We start from the raw sequence: 26445 nt of genomic DNA on the forward strand, positions 1-26445 counted from the left end.
CAGTGATTATTTTGGAAATAAAACAGTTCAGTATCATCTATTTATCATTTGATATTGACTCTTTAAACCCCTTTTCATACAAAACAAAACAAAATGGCACAATAACGTTTTTTAATCAAGCCTGAACACTAACTCCATTGTTTGTAAGTGAAGGTGACTTTATATCATAACTCTATATTCATGCAGATATTTCCCCCTCCATGGCCTCTCTATAGAAGTCTCAAAAGAAACACAACTTTATGAACTCCATTCATCATATTACAGACTTGATATTAAAAACTTTGCTGTATAACATGGGGATACGTCTTTGAGATATTTATAGTGTGTTTGGTTGTTTAATACTTTGCTGGCAGAGCCCTGAAAAGTGACCGGACATTTTTTCCCACAGGCATGTTCCACTGTTTGGATCCAAAAAAACAATCATTCCATTCAAATTGGAAAATGTTTGAGATTTCTCGAAACCTTGCGCAGCAGCGTCCACTCAAATCCTGCAGTAATACCTTGTTATGTACTTCACAAATCATAAAGAAAATGAAATGAAAAATAAATAAATAATGCCGTGCTGCAGAAGGCCAGAAAAGATAGAAAATCTAAATGTGAGATGGTTTGTTGCATTAGTCTCCACAGACTGAATCTGAATCTCCAGGGTATCACAGTCTGGACCTTTCCTCAGATGCGATCCTTTTCATTATTTAAAGTTAAACCCCAGGCACCACAGGCTATAGCCCCACATTACCTCCATCTTTCTCCATCTGCACAAGCGCCAGAGGACACAGACCTGTCTCATCTGTGATCATAAACGTCAGCCCAGCCGCTGCTCTGAGTGGGGGGGGGGCTATTGATTCCCTTGTCTCGCCCGTTGTCATTTACAGATGAAGTGACTGCTGGGGACACGTGGCTACGGGCGGGGGGGGGGGGGGGAAGAGAGCTCTGCTAATGATCACTGCTTAGGCAAAGAGCTGCAGACCAACACTTACCTAACACAGGAGATCAGCATGAAAATGATCTACAAGCAAATAATCGTGATACTTGCACTAGTACAATATCAGGAGTTTACATGTTAACAGCACCTGACAATATAAAGTAGATCAATACCAGATGTTTCTATAATATGAGCTTTTTATGGATGTATCAGTATCGGCTGTTTTGTTTACCGATATGCATTGATATGAAAACCTTTACTTCAAAAGTAAACGATGCATAAAAATGCCCATTTATGTTTAGATCTAATGTAAAAAAGTGTTTCTTAATTTAAGTTCAATTTATTTGGCTGCATTTGTTTTTATTTATTTATAGATTTTTATAACAAGGTTTAAATTTGATTAAACCTTAACATTTCAAGCCACTATAACCTGTCCGTCATTAGGGTTTGAAAACCACATCTTTAGATACAGGTTAAATATATATCTTCTATATATCCATATATCTTTCAATCTATCTATAAAGAAATTATCAGAATCAACATCGGCCTCCAATAATCCAGTCGGATTCTACAACAAATTAAAATCCTGACTATCTAGTGGTTTATGGTATAATCAGAATATTAGAGAAAAAAAGAGAATTACCTAAATTTGTATAATACTAATTCTATTATTCATATAATATAATTATTCCTTCACCCTAATAACAATAGTGATATGTCTAAGGAGCCCAGAGAAGCAGTAGCGTGGTTAAAGCATCACGTTTGTATCCAGCACTCGTGGCGGTTTTGGGAAATATCACAAGATTGCAAAAAAAGAAAGAAATAGAAATCAGCTGGTTTAAGGTCAGCTGTCAGAACCTTCAGTGGAGACTTGACAACTACCTGCGGTGCATCAGTTGTTTTCTGAGGATACACCACAGATGAAGAAGTTGTTCTGTCGCATGGCAACGAAAAGGTCATGGTTTCAATCCACATCCCAGTTTCTCATTAATTTCAGCGACTGCCAAAACTGTAACCGTCAGCTCCCCACGGAAATCCAGAGGGAAAAATGTGGGCTGGACACGGAACAGAGTAAATCACAGAGAAACGGCCTTTTCATACAGAATCTAGAAGCATTAGAAAATGACTCTCAGATGCTCTTAAATAACAGTGAAAGAAGAATATGAAGTGGATGTGCAGGGACTTCATGCGTGAAGCGTTTTCAACATGTCGTCTAATGAAGCTTCTTCAAAGCCGACTGTGACCACAATCTAGCATAACAACAAAGAGCACAGCAACTGAAAACAAAACAATGGAGCCTGTGTTTAGAAAAGCTTAAGATTGTCTTATTAAAAAAAGCCCAATTGCCTGTCGATCTGATGTGAACACTGTGTCTCTGATCGACTTAATTAGCCGTCGTGAATCAAGGGAATCATTCATCTCTGTTTCTGCTGATTGTGGATTTGCCTGCTGAGGTAAAAGCAGAAATAGACACAACATGAAAGGCTGAAGGGATCGATCCTCCTGTACCGGTTAAAATAAACAGTTCAGTATTTTGGGAAACATTGAACGCATTTGAATTCTAACCCAGAGATCAAAACCACTCTGACATCTGTACTGTAATCAGGAGGCTACAGCTCACAGCCAAGAATTCAATTTCCCGAATTACAAAACTCCTTTTGAGGTCAGATTCCAGAAAGAGTTGCAGCAGCGTCGTCCTAGATGTTTGAAATACTTTAGTTTTATTTATATCGCATTTATTTTTGTACAAATCTTACGTCCCATATTTAAAAAAAAGAATAAGAGGCCAAAAAACACAATCAATAAAAGTTCAAAAAACTTGAAGATAATGTTTATTATAGAAAATGATTTACCTTTGATTTATAATTGACACATAAGAAAGAAAGACAAATTAGGCATTTGCAGTGTAAGACCTACAAGAATAACAGAACCATTAAAATCCACCGTTCCCAAAAAAGTACAACTCTCTCTTCCAGCCTAACTTTGAAATCTGTCATCCGACCTGCATCTGAACACTCAGGATGAATGGATCACCATCATCCTCCTCCTCCTCGAGTCTCACACACACACACACACACAGAAGCTTTAACGGGCCACTTCATTCCCTCCCTAAAACCCCTGGAGTGTGGAAACACACTGCAGCCACTTTTCTCTCCAAGCAGGTGAGCAGGAACTCTGCAAAGGAGACGAAGTGGACTGAAGTGGTCTGCGAGGCCCCATCCAGGCTGTGCTTTGTACGGAGAGGTTTGCTGAGTGGTGTTAATGCATCTCAATCACTGCTTCGGGTGGGGGGGATCCAGCTCAGAGTGAACAGGCTCTTCTACGACTCCTCAGGACGACTCTCTGGCACAAGCGAGGGCTTTCCAGACTTTCAGCCTACAGTGGTGAATTAGAGCGCTCGGCAGGACAGACGGACAGAGCAGGTCAACAAAGACGTGGGTGTTGTTCAGACGGTGCAGCTTGCCAAGTTCCCAACCACACAACAGCCTCTTCTCCCCTGAGGGTGGGGGGGTTCTGTTGTTTACGGCTGATTTATGTTTTGTTTTTTGATTCTGCAGAGCTTTATTCTGGCTGCAGGACAATGACACGGCACAAGTGAATATCCACCTCTGCTGATGACAACCTGGCACGTACTCATCCAAACCTGGCACTGTGACAAACAGATATGTCAACCCGACTCTTCCAGGACACAGCCAGCCCCCCCCCCCCCCCCCCCCCCTCCCTACTGCACATTGAGGTATCACTCATTTACATGCAGCAAATAAACAATCCATTGATTATTGACCCCACTGCTCCTTCATGGCCTCCTTCACCAACTTTCTACGGAAAATAATTGTAAAGGCAAACAAATAAATACAGTGGCAGAGAGTAAACAGGAAGTGCTCCAGAGATGCTCCAGAGGGGGACAACATGAACCTCACGTCCATTATGTCTTAGATAAACAAACATGTGCATCCTCCTTAATATGCCCACGGTCAAAATGTCTGCCATTCAAAGGCATAAGTTCAATTACCAGACCCCGGCAACGGCTCCCCGGGTGCGACGGCTCCATTATGCAGGGAGAAACCGAGGCATTCCAGCTCCGGGTCTTTTGTGTATAATCCAGTTTAGTTTGAAGTAAGTGGTTTTGCACAACCCGGTAGGAGGCATGAGGGCAGTGTTTTCTTTCCCCTCCCTTTTGTGTTTCAAGCGCAATCAGTTCAGAACTGAAACAATTTAGCCTTTATGGGGCAGGCGTGTGAATAAAATATCCTTAGAGATGAAATGCAAATCAGGCCAATTAAGAAATCCCCATTTGTGCCTGGGCTACACCCCCCCCCCCCCTTTTCCCTTCAACACTCTGATTAGGTTGAATTGAACGAGGAGAAAACTCAATCTAAGAAAAAAAGAAATTCTAACAGCCGCTTGAGAAGTCTTGAGGCAAAATGAAGTGGAAAGAGCCCAGAGAGAAATGTAATTAATTAGTTTGGAGAGAATTGCTCTATCCTCGGGGTACACACAGGCTTTTTTGAATAATTGCCCAATGCACACCTTAACTTCTATAAATGCATTTTAAGGAAAATCCATCACATGACAGGTCTAAGTTGTTCATCAAACGGCAACGACGTGACCGCTTCACACAAAGCGCCTCGGAGAGAATCTTACTAAAGGAGAAGTGGCACGTTCAACCATCGCCTCCTCTTCGTCATTACCGAGATCAATTGTCTGCGCCGGGCCTTTCATCAGACTCTGCTACACATTGATGGACTTGTAATAGAAGTGAAAATGAGCACGGGGTTCCAATCAGAGAGCACAACCACCTTCAAAGCCTTGAGGCACAGACACACACACACACACGGCTCAGGTTTGGTGAGAACACCAGACCCCCTTTAAAAAGTCTGCATAAATCTTTGTGAAGGTTTGATGGATGGATGTACAATCAGCTTGTGTGCTTTCCCCCTTGACTGCTGGATCAACTAATCAAGCTTGTGGCTGATGAACCACAAATTCACCATCTATCTCCCCCCCTGCCCCCCCGCCCCCCGCCTTATCAGCAGCAGCTGCTGTGATCCCCTCCTCGGAGACGGTAAAGAACCTTTGGGTGTAAAACCTGATTGTTAGCAGGCAGGACAAGATAAGAGCCCAACTATCCACTTCCTAACAACGTGTAATGGATTACAAACAGCTGGCTCGTGTTTTACAAATGTGATTAAGCCGAGTCTTTTTTCATCGTGAATTTACTGACTGGGAAATGTGCTTATTTGCTGTGTGAAGCTGAAGCCAGCTGCCGATAGAGTGTAAATAAAGATGGACCAAACATTCTTGCTTCCTCCTGTTGTACCCTGGATAAGATTTCTGCTGTAGATTTGTGCACTTGTTTTCAATGGGAGCTTATGTGTGACCAGTAGTGATTGTGGACTGGAGCCACGGTACCCGATCGCAATTTATTATTAGCTGTTTATCAGGACTTTACACTATTTTTTAAAATTTTTATTGCATTGATAACTACTTAAAACCAAAATACTACCTAAAAAGAGAGAAACATCTTTGAGAAATTGTATTAAATGGCTACTTTGACTCTTTAGTTTGACCCATGTCCCATCCACTTGCATGGAGAAGGTAGGGTTATTGTGCATCCAACCACCAGAGGGCAATAAAGATAGTTTGGCTTTACTTTTGAAGAGCTGTCATGTCGTCCATCTTTATGTACAGACCACGCAGAAGCCAGTTAGATAGTTAGTTTAGCACAAAGACAGGAAACATTGAATATCAACACATAACTTCCCTAAAAATCCACAAAGTTTAGATATAACGTGTTAATAAATGGGCTTAAGAAATACTTGATCTCACACCATTTTCATTCTTTATGCTCTAAGCTAAATTCTGTACAGACATAACTAGTATCCATGATTTAATGCTCAAAAACAAGTGTTCAATCACCAAAATGTTGAAGTATCCATTTACATTAAACAAGACTGTGGTGACTGATATACACTCAGTGTATAAACACACTGTTTGACACAAGACAGATCGGACCATGAATCATCTCATGGCGCATGTGATAAATTCTCATTCCTGAGACCAACATGGAGTCTGTCATCACTTTAGCACAGATAACCCCAGATAAGTGACAGTGTGTAGCTCCAGTTGACCTCGAGTTGAGTGAAGTGCTGCTGGACTGCAGGACACGTGGTGGGAGAGGGTCACGGAGTCAAAACCCCCGCGTTGGACCTGCCGCGCACTGCTCATGATCAAAGCTTTTAACCCGTGTGAACCCATCAGAAAACCCACTGAGTCGGCTGGTCTGACTGGTGGATAGACTGAGCTGTGAAGATGAGGGAGGGAGGGGATCTGTCTGAGGAAGAGCGAAGGGGCGGGAGACGGTACAGTGATGAGCAGGAGACTATTGACTGTAAAAGATTAAAGATGAGAGAGTCTCCATCCATGCGGGGGTGTGAGAGCACGGAGGAGGTAAAAAACAAAGGGAAACGAACCCCACACAACAATCTGTGGTGCTCAACATCCAATGCTTGTTTGATTCTCGCTGCCTGTCCCCAAAGATCTGATGTGGGAAAAAAAGCAGTTGGATTAAAACGCATGTGGTGAAAGAAAATAAATCTCAGCAAGCAAACTTCTGACCAAGACATCTTCAAACACGTCGGCTCGTGCTCTCTCGGCCGTGCTTTTATTAACCGTAATCACTGAACCAACACGGGATCCATTTCTCTCTAAACCTTCACTCAACATTCCAGCTCGCCTCGCTCTGCCTCACTTCCACTCGGCCTCTTTAAACACACTTACTCTCGATGTCCCAATCATGCTAAAATAAATGTCCTCTTTCCCTGCCGGAGCCAGATGACCCTGGGTGAGGGGCCGTGGAGAGGGTCTCTCCACGGCCCGAGTGCCAAAATCAAGAGGTGGATTTATTTTCCCATCAGTGGCAATCAGACATCAATAGATAGATAATGGCACAGGAAAGACACATCGCTTTCTGCCCCCAGCCAGAAGGTGCCTCTGGAGGGGGGGGTGAAATGTGCACTTACAGGATGGGGGGGGTGTTATATGTTGTAAGTAGATGGGGGCTGAAGTCGAGGGGGGGCCTGAGGAAAGGAACATAAACAGTTAATCAATGGAAAATCCTCCACTTCTCCAAGTTCTCAGTGGTCACTGAAACCCGATTTGACAAAATGTGGAAAAGCAACAAAACTTCTCCGTACGACAATTTGTCCTCGAGCACGAGCCGCTGACTGGTACAACCAAGATCCAAGTCAGACATTTTTTTTGTTTTTTTTGTGGCTTTTCTGTTTTCTGCTTTTGTTGCACGGGTCACGCAAGCACACGAAGGTCTCACGTCACCACTCACTCTCTGAAAAGCCCCCGAAGATGAAACGACTCTAAGTTCCATTTCAGCAGCACTCAGCGGCAGTCAAGGGTCAGACAGGCCAAACAATAAGAACATAATCACAATGCGAAAAAAAAAACAAAGTCAACTCAAACCCTTAACATTTCAGGGGAGATATTTATTGAGTGAAACCACAGCCACGGATTGAAAAACAAACTCACTGTTCCTGATTTCTGGTCTTTCGCTTCCCCCATATTTATTTTCGACCACGATGGGCCAACTGGTTTGTACGGCCGCTACTGCAAATCTGCTGTGACATGATGCTGATTCAAGGTCCTGGGAGGCGGGGGGGGGGGGGGGTGAAAATTGGGTTGGAGGTAAGAGCTTAAGACGCTCCATGCTGCTCACAGTCTCTCAAGGACTTAAAAGACAAATGGGAAAAGAACATAGAGACAGAAAAGAAATCTAACAATTGTTACTGTTTTGGAAGCAAGTTGCCGGTTGTATCCCCCGAGCAGATTAGTTCTGCCCGTGCATGGATTCACAGTCATTACGACGCATTTGGGAGATCAGAGTCGTTTTATTGCGGGGGGGGGGGGTTTAGAGACGCTCCCACAGACCATGCATGAATAAGACACACAAAGCCGGAGCTGGGATCCACAGCTAAGCAGATGTCGGTTACTGGATGTAGAAAATTGTGCCGATTGTGTTTTTTTCCTCGAGTGAACCACTTTTTACGAAATAGCTTTCTCCAGCATGTGTCCCGTAACGGGTCCAACACCACATGTCAGCGACAGGATGCAGTTTGTTGCTGTTTACACTGGTTGGTAACAAGAACGGGAGAAACTCGGCTAACATGGAGCCTAAAGAGCGGTTGTGGTTCGGGGGAAGATGACGAACAGCCGAATGAGCGTCGACCATGAAGCAGTCCAGGTTCAAAACCGAGTCCAAAATGACTGATGAGATGATAATGTTCCACTTGTTTGCCAGTGGACTTGACAACGGGTGAGTGAGTGTGTGTTTGGAAAGTGAACGACAAAATAAGAGCTGTGTTCCTTCACAGGAAAGTGAACAACTATGACTTTGTGTTTGGGAGAGACTCGATTCCAAGGTTGTGCTTAAAGTACTCAAAGGTAATAAAAGCAATTCCAATGATGCAATATGAAAAATGTCTTCCAAAATCACATCATCCAAATCTTAAGCTCCTGTCGGTTTAAGGGGGATTTTTGCTCATTGTTCAGTTGTCTGGTCAAAAAAACATCAAACTTGACGTTGGCTTAAAACTTTTCAAACTGTCACTCTCTCTGTGCTCAAAGCTCCATTTGGGGCTGTCGGCCATTGTTTCAAATCCACTGCTCAGCTACATCGAGAAGAGCGACAGTCTGTGGTCAACAGAGTGAAGCATTTAGAGGCTGATATTTCCCTCGGGACTTGGTAGAGACCAAAAACAGAGTTAAGAGAGTGAATATTAGGAAGTTGCAATACTATGCAGTAATGGAAGAAGTACTGGTAGCACTTTAAAGTACTGTTAATTTAATTTAATGAAACGTTCACATTCTACTCAAGCAAAATGTAAGCACAAGGTAAGACAGTTAATTAGGGTTCATTTATAAAAAAAGGGGGACAGTGAGGGTAAATATGTGAAACCAATTCTCTATTAATAATTATTTATGATGGAATATATGAATTATATGATGAAGTTAATTAAAGAACATCTTCAGGCTACAAGGCTTAAACACTATTTCTAATTGTGAGTACCAAGTGCAGCCAATTAATTCCAGTCAGAAACTTTGCAGCCTTTGTTTACAACTGATCGTTACAAATACACACTCAGTCGGCTGTGTATTATGTCCATCTAGTTAAAATGTATCTGTCTCATACAACAGCACTGCAAAAAAATACTTCACTGTGCTGAGTATTTATTAGAAGAGAGTAAAGGCTCAACTGTATGTTGATGGGATGTTATGTGTGGCTGTTGTGCAGTGTTGCATGATACAGAGAGATGTTTGTTGTACCACTTTAATATCTGGAATGTTCATATATCCTTCAGGTACATCAATCCACCTGCCACTTCCTAAAGAATTAACAGAAGAATAACTATGAGGGGCAACGAGGGAAGTTGTCAAATGAAAAAGTTTTGGTCACATTTGTAAACTGTAATAACCAGAACTAAACACAGGCTGTAACTGTAGTCGTGGCAGTGGACTGGTCTGGTTCATTGTGGCTGTTTTTCGTCCCAGTTCCAGTTTCAGAAGGTTTCAGAAGTCCAGCGCGGCTGCAGCCAACCGGCACACACACAACGCCTCAATGCTAGGCAACACCGTAGCTGTGGATTCTCTCCTCTGAACAACGAGTTACACATCTGCTCAAAGATCTGCGTGAGTCATGTGTGCTGCATAGTCCTCAACAATCTGCCTCAAATACCAACGTCTCAGCTTGTTCGCTCTCATTGTAAAATAAAACCAGTGCACTCAGCCTCTCTGGTCCCACTGCTCCTCCGACACTGGGCTTTACGAGCTCTGCTGTCACGACGGGGATGAAGAGAAGCAGAAGAAAGGTGGCGAACACCTCACTGATGCAAGAAGGGGACATTTTAGTTGCTTTAATTAAGGTAGATGCAACTTCAGAGCTAATCTCAACCATGACCTTATGGCATATTTCATGTTCAGAAAAGAGAAATAAAAGAGATTACACAGATGCAGTTTGTCACAATCCAGTTAAAATGTAGAGCATGCACTCAAAACCTATAAGATAGAACAAACTCAGCTCTAATTTCCAAAGAAGAGGATCCATGGATCAGACTCACAACATCTTCGGGAATGGGGGAGAAAGAAGAAGAACGCTAGACACAAATGACAGAATGAAAAGAAAGGAAAACCCCAAACGATGGAGCAGAGAACAGAGGGAGTTTTAATGCTGTGGGAGTATTCAGGCAGCGCTTTGCTTTCCGTCGGGCCCCGGGCATCCACACGTCCCCGAACTCCAGAGCTTGATAACTCAATTCCACAGCAGCATGCCCCGAGACTACCAATGAATCTGGGGGATTGAGAGAAGAATTCCCAGATGTGCTGGCACAGAAACCAGTCACCTGTATGTCTTGTGTGGCTTTTCTACTGGAACAGCCAATCCTTCTGCGACAGGACGATGAGACGCAACACGTGAGCATTTCTACTGGTGATCGATCACATTCACAGCAGAGTTAAATTCGTATAAGCGCCGCTGCTTTGATCTGGCAAAACGAAGGGATTTAATTATTCTAGGTCTAAAAACTATGCTGGTATTTCCTCCTGCAGATCCTAATGCGAAGAGGGATTCTTTCCACAATTTGCATGTTTACAACCGGTGGATTGTCCCGTGTGGCTTCGCTTCACCACTGCGATAATCACTCCAGTGTGTCGCAGAGGAGAAATTAGAATTGGGCGCGGGCCAGAGTCCATTTAGTCCACATGGTCCACTGACTGTTTAAGGACAAAAAAAAACTGCAACTCAGCAATAAAGAAGAAAGAATGGAAAACAGTTAGAGGGTACGAGAGGAGCAGCAGTGAGGGGGAAAGTAGCTGAAGATGGTTCCACTGGTGCTTCATCACAGGGGATATTGAAAATTCACTACATTGTTCCACAATCACTGAAATATCATGTAAATGAGAAGAGACGTGAACAAAGACAGACTAAAGGACAAATGGATTCAAAGTTGTTTGGAAGTCACTTCACAGATTTATCTCTAAATTATTCCTCCCATCTTTTCTGTGTTCTCCTCAGATCAGAGACATATCTTCATCAGAAAACAACTTCTCAATATAGATATATATGATGAAGGAGCCGTTAGAAGAATATTCACTGTCATGAAAATATCGCAGCCGTATAAACTTTTTACATTTTATCATTTTAGAATAACATGTATCTTTTGCTTCAAATCTAGGTGTGAAGTTAAGTGTAACATGGCTCACATGGGTGTTGGGGCATCTCATCATTTCTATGTCTCAACATAACAATGCACGTCTCCAGAATTAAACTATTTTAAGCATAAAAAAGTTTCTGAATCACTAGCTGACCTAGCATCCGACAAAATCACCACACACACACTTCCTCCTGGAGATGAGTCAAACATATGCAAGCCTCATGCTATTTGAACACAATGAGATGATGCAGCAGAAGGAAGATCAGCAGATCAGCCCCGTCATTCGTTTCTGTTTTGTTTGTGTAAAGTGGAAGTTTGTTCATCCTGCATCTGAGTGATTACATTTCTCTCATCCGTCTCTCAACAGCTCTGGCTGCAGTTTATACAGTTTACTGGATCTGTGGCCGCTTGTTTTGATGAGGATTCCTGAAAGCCTTAATTACTCTGGTGAGTATACAAACAGCCAGTTAAAAAAAAAAAAAAAAAAAAAAAAAACTGTCATCCGGCTCTGAACAACTTGTTTTCTTCATTTAACACAACACAACTTCTACATGAGTTGTGTTGGTCTACAACTGTGATTTTGGAAGATGTTTAAAATCACATCTATTTTAATTGAGCCTTGTTTTTGTTGAAATGCCCCTTTCAGTTTCATATTTAAAACAAATTGTGATAAATAAAAATTACACAAGTCCTGTTTTACACTGGTATTGTAGCTGGAAGACTCAAGTAATGCAGTTCTGGCTGACTTATTTTACATGGCAGTCCATTTGCTGAGGCCATGAAAAGGAACCTTAAATAAGAGCTATATGGTCGGCAACAGACACAAAGGACCACATTGTATTTGCCCTTATATCATAGTTTGAAAAAAGCTTTAAAATATATAAATGTGCCGAAAGAAATAGGATGACTTCATGGACTTAAGAAAAGGTTGAGAGAAAATACACGGAGATTGTCTCGGTTAATTAAAATCATTTAATTACTGTGAGCCGGTTGCTGCAGGATTATATATAAATCCGTTAAGGACATTGTGTGCATTTGCTACGAGGACACGCGACAGGACGCTGGTGCTGTGGGACATTCCTTTCCCAGAACTAACCTCTTACATAACATGCCACTATCGATTCTCAGACATGCTGGCTATAAAAAGAAAGGGGAAGCAGGCGAAGGGTGAAATCTTTGCATCGGCCTTTGAAACCAACACAAGGTTTTGTTTGAGGCATTTTCCTTCTGCGCTCTGTTTTCATCTCCTTGCAGTCGGTACAGGCGGGTCGTGGTGCTGGCTTGTCGCTGGCACTGAGCCTGTCAGCTTCACTTACGCCTGATGAACGGTCGACCGAAGCAAACCCAGCTCAAGTCACTTTTCATCACTGGGGCTGCTCTCGCCTCATTTTGCCCCAAAAGCTTTGACATTCAGGGATCGAGAGACTTGTTCTGTACGAGGAATGTCTTTATTACCTTTATGTGCTTCGGATCCAAACTGATACGGAGACAGAACCTTTAAAGCTTAAGACACGGTTTGATATTTTGGATAACGCTCATTTGCTTTCTAATCTGACGTCTCTTCAGTTAATAAGCCTCCAGCAAGGGGTTAGCGTTAGCTTAGAAGCTAACAGGAAACAGTTAACAGGACTCAAAGGAAGCAACATCTGCCGCCACGATCAAAGCTCATTAAGTCATATCATCTCCTGCAGGAGAAAACATGTTGTGGTTTTATGGTGGGTTGCGTGCTTTCTTGGCCGGGTTCAGAAAGCTCAAGGAATCTCTACCTGTTGCCTCCTCATTCGAAGGCTAAATGGACCGATGGCCTCAGAGTGCTGCGACTTCGTTAGCCAACATCACAGGCTCCTTCCAATGGTTGGATTCTTCTTGGGGCAACTTATCCCAGTGACTCAATGGTACAGTAGCGAACAGTACAATGGTAAAGTTGGGATAAACTGGTGATGCAAACGAAACAAGTTAAAACAAGTTATGTGCTAAGCTAAGCTAACTTCCCACTAGCTTGATTTCAAAAGAACAGACATGAAAGTGGATAAAAGTAAATTTGCATGTATCCCAAAATGTTGATTCAAGATTCAAGATTTTTATTATCAAATGCACAACAATACCATTAAGCAGTCGCTGGCAGTGAAATGCTTGAGTCACAGGCTCTCTTCTAGCAATGCTCAAGTAATTACAACCTATAAAATAAAATAGAAATAGTATAAAAAAGAATAAAATAGAATATCAAAATTTAAAATAGAAATAAAGTATACATATCTAAATATATATGGGCGAATACCTTAAGTTGTATCATCTACCTTTGTTACTTTTTTGTTTTTCGACGACTGTTTTTGTGAAGCACACTTCCTACTGGCCGCCTCCCTCCAGACGAGGAGCGTTGGTTTGAATCCCCATGTGAGAGGCAGGTGGGTGAGGGCAGGGGGCGCTAGCTGAGCCCACCGAGCCCAATCCATCACCCAGTGACAGGAGCCATTAGAGCGTTGAGGAGCATCTGTGGAGCCCCAGGTAAGAACGCCTGTGGCACGGTTTGTTTTCCCTTTCCCTCGTCTAATGCACAACAATGTCATATTTTGCATGTCGGGTCTGTAGCGCATATACACACACACACACACACACACACACACACACCAAGCAGTGTGTGATCATGCAATATCACACGTACACATGTTTGAAGGGACCTCCCATCTCACACTCTGATCCATCTCCGACACCCCCCCCCCGAGGTCAGGCCTCGTCGGCCCTCAGCAGCAGCTCAACACCTGAGCTCACAGTCCAACACTCTGTCATATCCATACATATCTCTCACACACACACACACTGAAAACACACAAATCACACATATACACACACACATCTCAAGCACTGACCTTGCACTAATAGCCAAAGTGTGAACTGAAAACCGGAGGTGTGAAAAGATAAATTGTGTAACCTCGACAGCTGGGTCTCGTCCCACATTTAGAAAAATCATTTTCCAGCGGTTGCGTTGTCGCATGTTGGACGTGGACAAAAGACAAAATGAGCAGAGGGACGTCTCAAGTTCCCCTGAAGATAAACCTGAGCCTCGGTGTGTTCAGGGGACACCAATGGACGCACAGTGCTGACATGACATCACTGAGATGATATCTCTCTCATCCTGTTCACACTTTGAAAGCATCAGGCGTCTGGATTGTGTTTTCAAAGGGTCGCTCTTGTCACGGTCACGTCAGCGGTGTCAGCCCCTCGGGGACTTGGGCTCAAACTACACCTTCATGTCAACAAGCAGTGTCGCCTCCTCACAGAAAAACAACTGACAGGTTCTCTATCAGGTTAAGATGTAGGAGAGCAGTGGGACATAACAGACAATAAAACAATGGATTCTCAAAGCTGCTCATCAAACGAGTGAAAATGTTTAGATAGAATTATAAAGCAAGATAGTTCTGGTTTTCCCATATTTACAGCTTCCACTCAAATTCAAATTTCACTCTCAACAACTGTCTAAACATTTATTCTACCGCTCGACTAACGAAGACAGAACACCTCAGGACAGACACTTACTGCTTCATCCTGAGGACTGAACACTTGGAGATTACGTTAAGGAGAATTCCTTCCTCTGTTAAATTAAGAGCTCAAATTATGTTTCAGTGTCTCTCGTTGAAAATGAGCCCGTTAACCGAGGCTGTGCAGGAACCGTCCCATATAAAGCATATTTTTCCACATAAACTGTGGTCGCACCACACGCACTCGCTGCTGCCAACTGTGTTACATGTGAATGCTATAAAGTCATTGCCTGTGAGTAGCTGGGTGCATAAGAACCCATGGTTATAAAGGCTTTAATCAGGGAACTGCTGAATTTCACCATAGTAAAGGTCAGCTTGAGTAAACAATTTAATGACTGTTTCCTTTTACACTTTTTAAACACAGGACACGTCTTGGAAAGAACTAATTATGTAAGCAGTAGCCTGTGATTGGCCCCGGCTATCAACACTATGCGTGTTTGTGGGTTCAACGCTAAACAGGTTTGTTATAGAGGAGGTTATTGTGTCATAAAAAGTTTAACTGCTACTTACTGGAGGAACATTCTGTACGGAGAAGGTATTTTATTATGTTCATATCGAAGAAAATAATTCTGAGATTCTGAGATAAGTCCTAATAGTATGAGAATAAAGTCTCACTTTGATGAGATAAACTTTATTCTCATATAATAAATTAATATTCAGACTATTACTGATTGTAATAATACGACTTCATACTCGTAGTATTATGACTTTACTCTCATATAACAATTGAGAGTAAATATACAAATTTAATATTCAGAATACTACCAAAATATTCTTGTATGTAATATTACCACTTTATACTATTATTATCAATGTATTCTTTAAATATAATAATTTATATTCGTAGTATTACAACTTTATTCTCATTATTTCACAACTTTATACTCTTACTTATATATTTTAGAAATAGTACAACTTTATAGGCTTACTTGAAATGTTACTTATTTATTCTTGTATCATTACAACTTTGGACAGTTAATATAACAACTTTATTCTTGTACTGTCAGTTTTTCTATCCCTTATGCAAGATCATACTCCTCCACATGTATATATATATTCATCAAAGTGTCTTTTTTCCTGATGGTTGACCCTGATTCACCCAAAGAGCCTGATACACTGCAGGAGAACACAACCCAATCATCCAAAGGTTGAACCAGATCTCTTAATAAAATCTCTCAGCAGAGTTCGGATGACAAACGATGCCAAGAGCTTGAACTGCAGCATCTCCGTGAACCCAACATATGCTTATTCAATAACTGCCCGGGCACCATTGTGTCCCTCCGGTTCCCTCTGTCTTCTCTCCTTCTCCCAGCCAGAGGAGTTTGTGTAACGCTAACATCAACACAAAGAGAAACGGTCCTGTGGCGAATGTTTAATGTTTAATCCCCTTTAAAAGATTTTGTATTGCCCAGGGACAATTAGAGTTTATGAATGGAAGAAGTGGATCGCTGACACGCGGACACTACACAGACTGAAGCCTGCAGGAGGACACACATGCACAGTAAATTACACTTTATTCAATATGACAGTTCGTCCTGACCTCACTTCAACATGCCGTGCTTTAATATGAAATGTGTATTTTCTACTGTCTTTGTTTTATTTCACTGCAACCCTTGAGGAAATTGGTCTTTAATGCAAGATTCCACAGTTCTGAGATCAGTTATGTAAAATAAAACTCATGCAACATATAAGAAATAAATCAGAATAATATGCACGCATTACCCTCTGATTTGTATGCATAGAGTCTGCAGTCAAATGAAGGAGCCGTGTCGTGAATTACCGTGAATCTCCGGTAACCTTCAAACCGCACACAGAAGCCGTAACGACACAGAGGGAGATTTGCAGCCGATATAAAACTCTAATGTAATTGACTGCACGCCACAATCAGATAAGAGGGCTCGTTTCACTATTTCCTACGTTAAATGTCAACTGACTCGAGACCAGCGGAGAGCGCGGTAATAAAACAGAGCGCCGGGCCGTTGTGGCTCGTCTGTCACGCAACAAGCTCCTTAGTCCGTCTGATGCACGTTCTCCAACGAGGAAAAGGCCGAGACACGGTGATAGTTTCTGTTTCCTGCCGAGTTTCCCTCTTATCACGGAGTATAAATGATGCAACGCAGCTTTCCTGTCCTTACGCTCTGTTTTGGGGAGTTTGCAGCCAAGTTTTCAGCACCTGACAGATCTCCAGCCCTGTATTTACTCTCCCTGTGATCCCTTTCAGCTGTGTACAGAAATGAATGACCGTACGGGCGGTTGACGGCTCGACCTGCCCTTGAGGAACGACTCCCTCTGCTCATTATCGGTCAAAGTAACGGCCTCGCTGCAGAGAGACAGAGTCCAATGCACACGCTGCATTAGTTATCAGAGCCGGTTGCCTGTGAGGACGAGAGGCTGGATCACAATACATGTTACGAGTCTCAGAGGAAAGATGCTTCTCCAAGGTGACGTGACTGAGGTGACTGTGAGCTGAGAGTTGCATCATGTTTGCAGAATGTGCTGCAGCATCACTTCCAGGGGGGAAATGTTGCTTTACAGTCGTCTCTGAGCAAACTGTCAGAAAAGTTTCTTGCCTGACAACCCACGCAGTTTCTTCTTTGTCTCCTCGATGCCAAAGTGTGAGCGAGCTGTGGCCTCACTTCAACCCCCCCCCACTGCAAAATATAACGAGATTCCTCCTTTCCTTCCCTATTTATCACGTTAGTAGAGCATGAGACTTTTTCATTGTGATTTATGAGCACAAGGAAATACAGATGTTCAGTTGTAGCCTGGAAAATAAGGACACATATGTAAAGTCTTTGAGATTTTCCATTTTGTTAAAATAAAACCATCTTTCTATACATTAGGTTTAACTTTAATTCTGAATCAGATAGATGGATGGATATTGAATTGTTTTCAAGCTTACACTGTTTACATACGTTTAATCTTTCATGCAATATTATGTTATACAAAAGAAAAACTGTTTACCAACTTTGTAAAACATTAACTAAAGTTAACAAGTTGTATGAACACAACTTTAACTTGTGTTACCAAGTGCTGATCAGCTGATTAAGAAGCCTCCTTCAGTGTGAGTGCACCTGAGCTGTGTGTTATTATGAAAGGTGCCACATGACTAGAGTTTAATTTATTTCTTTTAATGATCATCACTCTGATATCTTCATGGCTACACTGGATTGTGCAGTGACAACATTTCCCCCTGGAGACACTTGCCGAACTCTTTAACCGCGGTGACAAACCATGAAAGAAAAGACGCTGCCTGCTCCGCACCAGAACCTGTATATCTGTCAGACGGTCAAATGTGTTTTTCAGAAGACAACGAGATCAGCAGGCTTTGTGGATTTTTAATCAAAAAGTTGAGAATCTGTCAGATCCGAGGCCTCATCTCTCCTCCAGCCCTCTCGGCCCTGCTTCCTCTCGGGTCTGACAAGCCATTAAAGGGCCTGTCTGCCCAAAGCAATGGATGAGCCGTACTCCAGAGGACACGGGGAGTCAGATAAGATTTAAATCATGAGAGGACAGTGTGGAGAAGGCAGCAGCAGCAGAGGCGCTCGGTCTTCATTACCACACAAAGAGGGGGGGGGGGGGATTCTCACTTCAACTCAACTATTTCCTCTCCTTGTTTTTGTTTTTCGTAGTTTCCACCTCTCCTCCTGCTGACACCTATCGCTCCTCACCTCCTGACCCTCTCATCGGCTGCTCTGGTGCACTTCACGTCATGTTCGTGTGCACTGGTGAATTTGCCGTGATGGGCGGAGAGTCATGGATGTGACATCGCCCAGAGTGCAAACAGTAAATACCTCTGACAGGAGCTGCCGGGCGAGAGGGTCACTTCCTGCTGGATGCTTTAAAAGCTTTCAAGTTTATATTATTTCAACGATTTCCTTTGACGAATGTTTTAATTTTCCTTTCTTTCGATTGGGCTGTGAAATGTGTATATACAAGCACACGTGGGCACACACAAACACACACATCATCACACACAACCACACACATTTTCCAGCTCAGGGACCACAGATGCAAATCATCTATATAGCTCAACAGTTGTGTTGTGCACAGCCTCTATTAAACTAAAGACACCATCCATCAAGAAGCAATGAACATCCAGGGGTCGATGGGCTATTAGCTATATTCTCATCCTAGGTTTGGTTTAATTGACTAAATTGGTTCTCAATTTGGATGCTTGTTAGTGAGAGGAAAGTCACTTTTAAAGATGGAGCCACACGATTGGACAGATTTAGAATTGAACTGCAGTCGTGACCTGAGACTTTAACCTTGTTACAGATCAAGTCAGTTTAGTCCTGAGGCTGAAAAGGTGAAGTTTGAAGGGATAAAAGTATTTCTGTGTTTGTTTTAAAGACATAATGATAGTTATGGGTTAATGTAATCAGATATTTGTTTCAGAATATACCTCAATAGATTAACTTAAATTGGAATCGCTGTCATTACATCATAACTGAATGTTCCTCAAGCACAGACTCAGAGATGAATATTCAGATGTTTGATTTCCTTTTCAAACATAAATACATATTTATTCACCTCAGCCAAGGAGATTATGTGATCATTGCTGTTTGTTTGTTAGTTAGTCTGTTGGCAGGATTTCTCTAAAACTACCGGGTAACGGGCCAAAGAAGAACCAGTCATATCTCACAAGTTTGCCAGAATCCTGACAGCAGAGCAGATGCAGGAAATCAGATAAAAGTGAAAAAGCTGCACCACAGGGCCGAGGACAGACTTGTTTACCTTGTAGAGGAGCATGATGACCTGTCGCAGCTTGAGCTTGTGGAAAACGCAGACGTCATACAGCGCTGACACGGCCAGGACGGTGACTCCCAGCTCCTTCCACAGCATGCTGCAGGCGGCGCAGGCCAGGCTGCAGAGGAGCCACGCCACCAGCCGCCAGGGCCCGGCGTGGCCCCGCAGCGTACAGTGACGCATGTAGCAGAGCAGCGACAGCAAGAAGAACAGAGCGGCGCCTTCATCGGCCCTGCCCACGACGCCCGCCACCGCCTCTGTGTGGATGGGGTGGGAGGCGAAGAGGAGGCCGGCCAGGAGGCTCCACAGGCCTCCTCCGAGCAGCAGGCGAGCCAGCGCGGTGAAGAGGCCGGTCACAGCTCCGTGGAGGGCCACGTTAACCAGGTGGTAGCCCCAGGGCTCCAGCCCTCCCACAGCGTGGTTGAGCCGGAAGGAGAGGGTGCAGAGGGGCCGGTAGGACTTGTGGCTGCCACTGTGCGTGAGCAAGGTTCCCCAGAAGTCATCGTAGAAGATATTTATCCAGGGCGTCTCTGGGAGCAGGTCCTGATTGGTTTTGATTGCACGGCTGTAGAGAGAACACAAAAATGAAAAACATGATTTATTGATGATGGATGGATAAAGAATTGATATTTGATGGAGTACTTATGACATTTCAGTCGACTCAGTGAATGTCACTGCTTCACCGCTCTGCCACATTCAATAAAAGAGTTTATTGTACATTGCACTGCGGAGTCTCTGAGGAGAGTGCACAGTTATTCTTTACCAGCGTGGACTAAGCAGAAAATATAGGTTGCTGAGAAATGAAACTTTTCATTGCCCTGCCCCCCCCCCATGAGAGTGTGGTCAGGCTGCGTTCACAAACAGAGAAGCCGAGTGCCAGCGCTGAGCTCCGGGCAGCTTTGCCACCGCAGCTACAGCCCTTACAGCTGTGGACTCAGGGGATTGAGGGAGAGCACCACACCCTGAACCACAAACAAACACAGGAGACGCAGTAGCGGAACGCCATGTTGGCAAAACGCAGACTTCCAAAAGCTCTGAGGTTTTCCTAAGAGGACGAAGCGGCAGCGGAGCTAAACAACCAGATTAGATTGTTTAAGGACTTTTTCCTAAACAGATTACACGTATTTTTAGCCTCTGTTAGGCTACGTAAGAGATCAGTTGGACTTCCCCTCTGTAAGGGATGAACCCGTGTGACCCGACCTAATGCCGCTACATCAGCCGCAAGCTGGGTCAGTGTCGGAGGCTGAGGGGAAGTCCAGCAGGGGTCAACGCCGGGACAGGAAAGGCCTGACTCTCCCTGCAGGAGCTCGGTAACGTTAAAACACATTTTCTGTCTTTCCTGCCTCGGTGTGAGGAGTCGCAGAACTCTGCTGCTTCCACTGGGAGACGGCACTGCTGATAATTTGAAGACAACAGAGTGAGACCCCGCGGAGAGGAGGTGGCTGGCAAACGGCAGAAGTGTTGTGATTAAACGCGTGATGAATGGGACACGACAAGTGATAACAAGCCAAGTGCACCAGGTTGTAATGTGTCCTCGACGGCAGCCACAATTAACACACTCAATTAGTTCAGAGCGTCGGGGGGGGGGGGGAAGGCGGCGAAGTCTTAAAGTAGCACAAGGCGAGTTGTAAATGACGCTTTGGAATAGATAGTTTTAAACAAGCATATAAGTGAGAAAACCCCAAAACGGTCGACTCAAGAGTAATGAGCTGCTTCCTTCAGGATAATAAGACTTCATTTTGGCAGACCTCCACCGAACAACCTCTATACCAGAAAGCTGGTGTGGAGGGGGGTGGGGGTTCTGTGGGTTGCAGCTTAATCACAAAAATGAGCTGCGGAGGGTGAACTGAACCTCATGATGGATCCAAGGGAAATAAAAACCTGGCCAAGGAACGTCAGGAGGGGCACGGGAGAGAAACAGCTGGGATCCAATAGAAACGCCTGAGAGGTCAGCGCACACATGATTGGGTTTCTCTGGTCGAGGCGGCCAAAGGCTCTAAGAGGCCGTACAGCCCCCGGCTCTCCACTTCATGACTCACGCACGCCAGTCTGTTTCCTCTGGCCCATTTGTCGAGTGAGATCTTCATTCCACCGCGAGACGCTCGCATAAGAGGCATTATGGTTCATTTACATCTCAGAGCTGTTCTGGAGACAAGTGCGCTCTTTTTCCACTGCACGCTGTGGAGGAGCCATCGAGGCCAGATACATTATATATTGCCTCAAAACCACAGCAGACTTTTTTTTTTTGTTCTCTGGCAGCAGCAGCACGGACAGAACTCCAGTGCCAGTCAGAAGCCCACCGAGTTTACGGCCTTGGCTTATTGCTGTGCTTGACGTCCCCCTCTCAGACTGTCTCCTGCTCATACATGTCACGCCCATGATACGCCCACAGCTGATTAACAGGTTTGTTATTTATTCCTCTGTAAACTCACCATGACCACACTAGTCACGGTGAGTCTCCTCAGTCCACAGCGACTCATTAACCCGCAGAGGTTCTCCATCGTCCCACGTCTCCACCGGCTCGGAGGCCAGTTGGAGAGGAAGGTTGAGTTTCTGCGGCTGCTCGGGCTCATTTCTCAGCAGAGCTTTGCAGCGAGGAGGACCACTTCCAGCTGGGAGCACATTCCTTCCTCTGACCGCCGGCCTGCACGCCGACTCCCACAGGAATGGGGGGCGGGGGGGGGGGGGGGGGGGGGGGTCATCATGTCGCCGCTAACAAGAGAAGCCCCTGAAAACTTCTCTGCCTCCCCTTCACTGTGTCTCGATCCTGTTGCCATCGATTCATCCTCAGCTCCTCTAGATCACGGCCACGTACAATTATTTTCCTCGTCACAATATGAACCAATATTTTTCTATGTGAACTCTCTAATTGTTTAAATACAGCTCTGTTTATTCAAGCTGCTTTCAGACATGAAATTTGTTCAGACCCAATTTTCTGGACATTTTCCGGTTTGTTTATCATTCGGACGTATGAAGGACGCAGCAGCAGATTGTCAGAGTCAGACAACAACAAGAGATTTGAGTTGTGGCAGAAGTAGGAATTGATTTGTTAATAGCACATTGACCCTGGAGTCTACCCTCATCCCCGAAAAGTCATGAATTTCATTGCCTTTGCACGTTGACATTTATGTCTTCTATATCAATGGCACCTCTTTCATGAGACATCTGTGTTCTTAATATCCTCATCATCGTGTCCACTATTTTCTGGACATTTTGCTTGCAGGAAATTTGTGTTCTCACATGCAGCCCCTCCAGAAAAGTTGAGGAGAATGTTCAGAGTTCAGTGCACGTGTGAAAGCAGCTTTTCTCCTCAGCTAGAGAGATTAAGGTTATTATATGAGGCCTTTGTGCCTGCTGCACACATTACACTGTACCACGTATCTGAAAGACTGCTTTAAACCCAGAGACCCAAGATGTTTCCGTAATAAAATTCACCAAACCAAAGATGCTGCAGAAGAAATCGTGTCTGTTGATTGTATCATCAGTGTGACTCGCTCTTCTCTCAACTTCACAAAGCCGAGCGTTTTGTTTCTGTTCCCAGTTCGTCACAAAGCTGCATTATTAGTTTTTGATTTTCCTCCAACCCCTAAACCAAGATGGAAACAAAGAGTCTTGTTTGTGTTATTCTGTTTGGAAATTCATCACTTGCATAAATTAGCCTCTAACAAAGGGGCATTGCTTACACAGAGCAGTGCACCATGTAATTACAAACCCAGAGTAAAATCAATTTCCTACAAAAACCGAAGCCCCCTTTTTTTTTTTGCTGAGTTTAAAAGCATTTCCATGAAAAATCTTCCTGCCGTCTCTTTATCTCCTTAGCTGAGAAATAATCATGTGAGAGCCAACCCCTGGAGCAGAGTCACTCACCACGCGAGTGCACGAGCAGGATGAAGAGGAAAGGAGCCCGGTTCAATGACAGCAGGAGCCCATGTAAAGAGGCTATCAAAAACTGAAGATTGATTCGCTCTGGGCGGGACTCGCCCACATGAGAGATGAGACTGATATTGGAGATCAGATTGAAAACCAAGGACATGTCAACAGGGCTTTTCCTTTACAACCACTCGATGAATATGAGATGAGAGTGGGAGCGAAAAAAACGTTTTTTGAATCTGAAGGACACGGCCATAAACACTGGAAAGGCAACAGTTCCATTAATTTCAATCATTCTGCACCAAGCGCCACAAACTCAGATAGCAGTCCCATGAATAAACCAGATTTCATCAAGATCACTGAATTATTCCATAAATAAAAATGTGATTTCGGGAAAAAGCCTTTTGCAAAGAAAGAGATGATGTCCACTTTCAGACATGCTGAAGTTCAGATCTGCACCTTTGACCTTTGACCACCAAAACTCTAATCAGTTAATCCTCGAATCCAACTGAGCATTTTAACCAAATTTGAAGAAAAACCATCAAGGGTTTCTTTAAATATCGTGTTCACATCGGGATAGATAGACGGACAACTCAAAAACATGAGTTCCAGTGGGAATATGATTAATTGATCGAGTCTTGTCTGCACTTAGGTTTTGGGTCGATGGGTTCAACTGGCAGGATCCAGTGGGAACTGCTGACTCGTACTCAGGCGGCTGCTCTGCTTGTGATTTAGATTTCAGTTGACGTTTTATCTTGATATTCATGTAAAAACATCTGTTATTTTTAAAAAAATCTTTTTCTTCTGTGTGTGATTAACTTTAATGAGGATGTTTTTTCATTATCTCTTCCTCAGGAGGTTTTAGTTTTCACCTCTGTCAGTTTGTCTGTTTGTTTGGCTGTACTCAACGGATGACCACGAAACTTGGTGGAGGGATGTCATGAGTTATTAAAAGTCTCGTTGGCTACTCCTAAAAATAGACGGACAACTCAAAAACATGAAAAACAGCCTATATCGCAATGTCTAAGGATAGATCCAGTCCCTGATCCGGATCAGAACCAACATTTCAGGAGTAGCCAACGAGACTTTTAATAGCTCATGACATCCCTCCACCAAGGTTCATGGTCATCCGTTGAGTACAACCCAACAAACAGACAAACTGACAGAGGTGAAAACAAAACCTCCTGAGGAAGAGATAATGAAAAACATCCTCATTAAAGTTAATCACACACACGAGAAAAGATTTGTTTATCAGTAACAGATGTTTTTACATGAATATCAAGATAAAACCTCAACTGAAATCTAAATCACAAGCAGAGCAGCCGTCTGAGTACGAGTCAGCAGTTCCCACTGGATCCTGCCAGTTGAACCCATCGACCCAAAACTTAAGTGCAGACAAGACTCGATCAATTAATCATATTCCCACTGGTTCCACAGTGGGAGACATCAGAAAACCAATGCTCTCTCTCTCTCTCTCTCTCTCTCTGGAGAGCGAAGAATGGAAAAGCCGCCGTTTCAAATACAAAGCACATAAAGATTTCCATTTGTGATAACTTGTGAAAGGAGAAATCAAATGTGGCGGGTGTCTGGAGGAAACTGATCAAAGGTCTGCCAACCACATGTCACCACCCGGCTTTAATATGTGAAAGGAGCACAGTGGTATTTTTAGACGGCCCACGGAGACACCGGGGCAGCCCGCTCACTGTTTCCGGCACGCTTTTGTCTAACGTTTCTTCCCATGGGCGAGCAGGTCATTAAAGGCAAAGCTCCATTGCACTCACAGTAGCTCATATTAGCAGACATAGTAAAGTAGAAAGACACGTAACAGAGAAAATACACTAAAAAGGTCTAATCCCCCCATAATTTTAATCCGCTATTTAAGAAAATATTAGTAGTCTGGCATTCGCTGGAATCCTTTAATGACACGGAAAAATAAATCATGTCCCATTTTGTGTCTTTGGATTAAAGTGATTCATGTGTTCAGCGCATCAGAAAAGCAAATCCCACTCTGAAAGAGCTCATTTGAATACATCAATTATTAATGGTAAAAGGTGACAGGGATGAAAAGTGCAAAGATGGAAGGAGAGAATGTGTAAAAAGGAAAGAAAGAAAGAAGGGGGAATTTACTGTGTTCTATTTTTGCTGCATTGTGGCAAACAGCTTCCCAAAGCATGGGGATAAAGATGGGACCCGCCAGCCATCGGCCACGCGAGCCAAACAAGATAAAATGTAATCAAGCGTTAACATTTAAAGACTCGCTCAGCCAGGCAGAAAAAAGAAAAAACACCTGGGTCCTGTTCAACAGGGAGAAAAACAGGCCAGATTTCCTTTGGCCTGGTTTTCACAACTCGCTATTTCTGGCGTCTCTTTGCCAAAACGTAATTAATAAAAGTGTCGGTGAATATTTGGGATGTTTGAGCTTCGACAGGCCGAGCGGCACGGTGAGGGAAAGAGGACGGCCGGTGAGAAATAAACGTTTGTTAGTCACTGTAGCAAACACACAGCACCACCGGGCCCGCTGTAAAATCCCTATAGTCCAGAGTGAATGCTGCTTTCTTTCATTTGACACATGTGATTAGTAAACCTATAGTAAAAGCTCTCAATAAAAGAAAACAGCCTGAGGACGGGGATCTTTTTGTTCCTTTTCACCAAAAGACAGATTTTTTTTCATTCTCCAAATATTCATTGTGTTTGAACAGGTGTAATCACATTTACTATACAACATTGCCATTTTAAATTGATTTAACCAACTCAAATATTTAACAGTTGCACAAATCCAACCTTCTTTTCTTGGCTTATATAAATGTACCACTCCTGAGAGGCTGCTACTCTCTGATCGCTGGTTGTGGACACCTGCCTAATGAAAGGCAGGAGATTCAGGATGGATGAGAAACTGGTGATGGTGATAAAAGGTCAGGGACGACGGTAATTAGGCCGAATCTGAGCCTGAAGGATTCTGACCTTCAATATTGTTGTTGTGTTTACCTCTTTCTGTATCAATGCTTCTGCTTCCTGCCTTAATGTAAATGTGTCTTCCCTTTTGCTTCTGTTTAATTTCTAGGTCAAATGTTTATTATTGATAGTTTGGATGGTTTTGCTTTTTTACTCCTTAATTTTTTCCATTTCATAGAGAAAAGAACAGCACTTG

At 43.4% G+C, this 26445-nt stretch overlaps 1 protein-coding gene across 1 annotated transcript in view; it reads right to left on the reverse strand.

Moving 5' to 3' along the window:
- The window catches only part of tmtc2b (transmembrane O-mannosyltransferase targeting cadherins 2b), a 96660-nt gene that overhangs the window by 34613 nt on the left and 35602 nt on the right, over positions 1-26445 (reverse strand). Inside the window, 1 exon segment of the mRNA XM_053427811.1 lies at positions 19416-19992. Coding sequence (XP_053283786.1) covers positions 19416-19992 — 577 coding nt within the window.

This window comes from Pleuronectes platessa, chromosome 7, assembly GCF_947347685.1.
Source record: "Pleuronectes platessa chromosome 7, fPlePla1.1, whole genome shotgun sequence".
Taxonomy (NCBI): Eukaryota; Metazoa; Chordata; class Actinopteri; order Pleuronectiformes; family Pleuronectidae; genus Pleuronectes; species Pleuronectes platessa.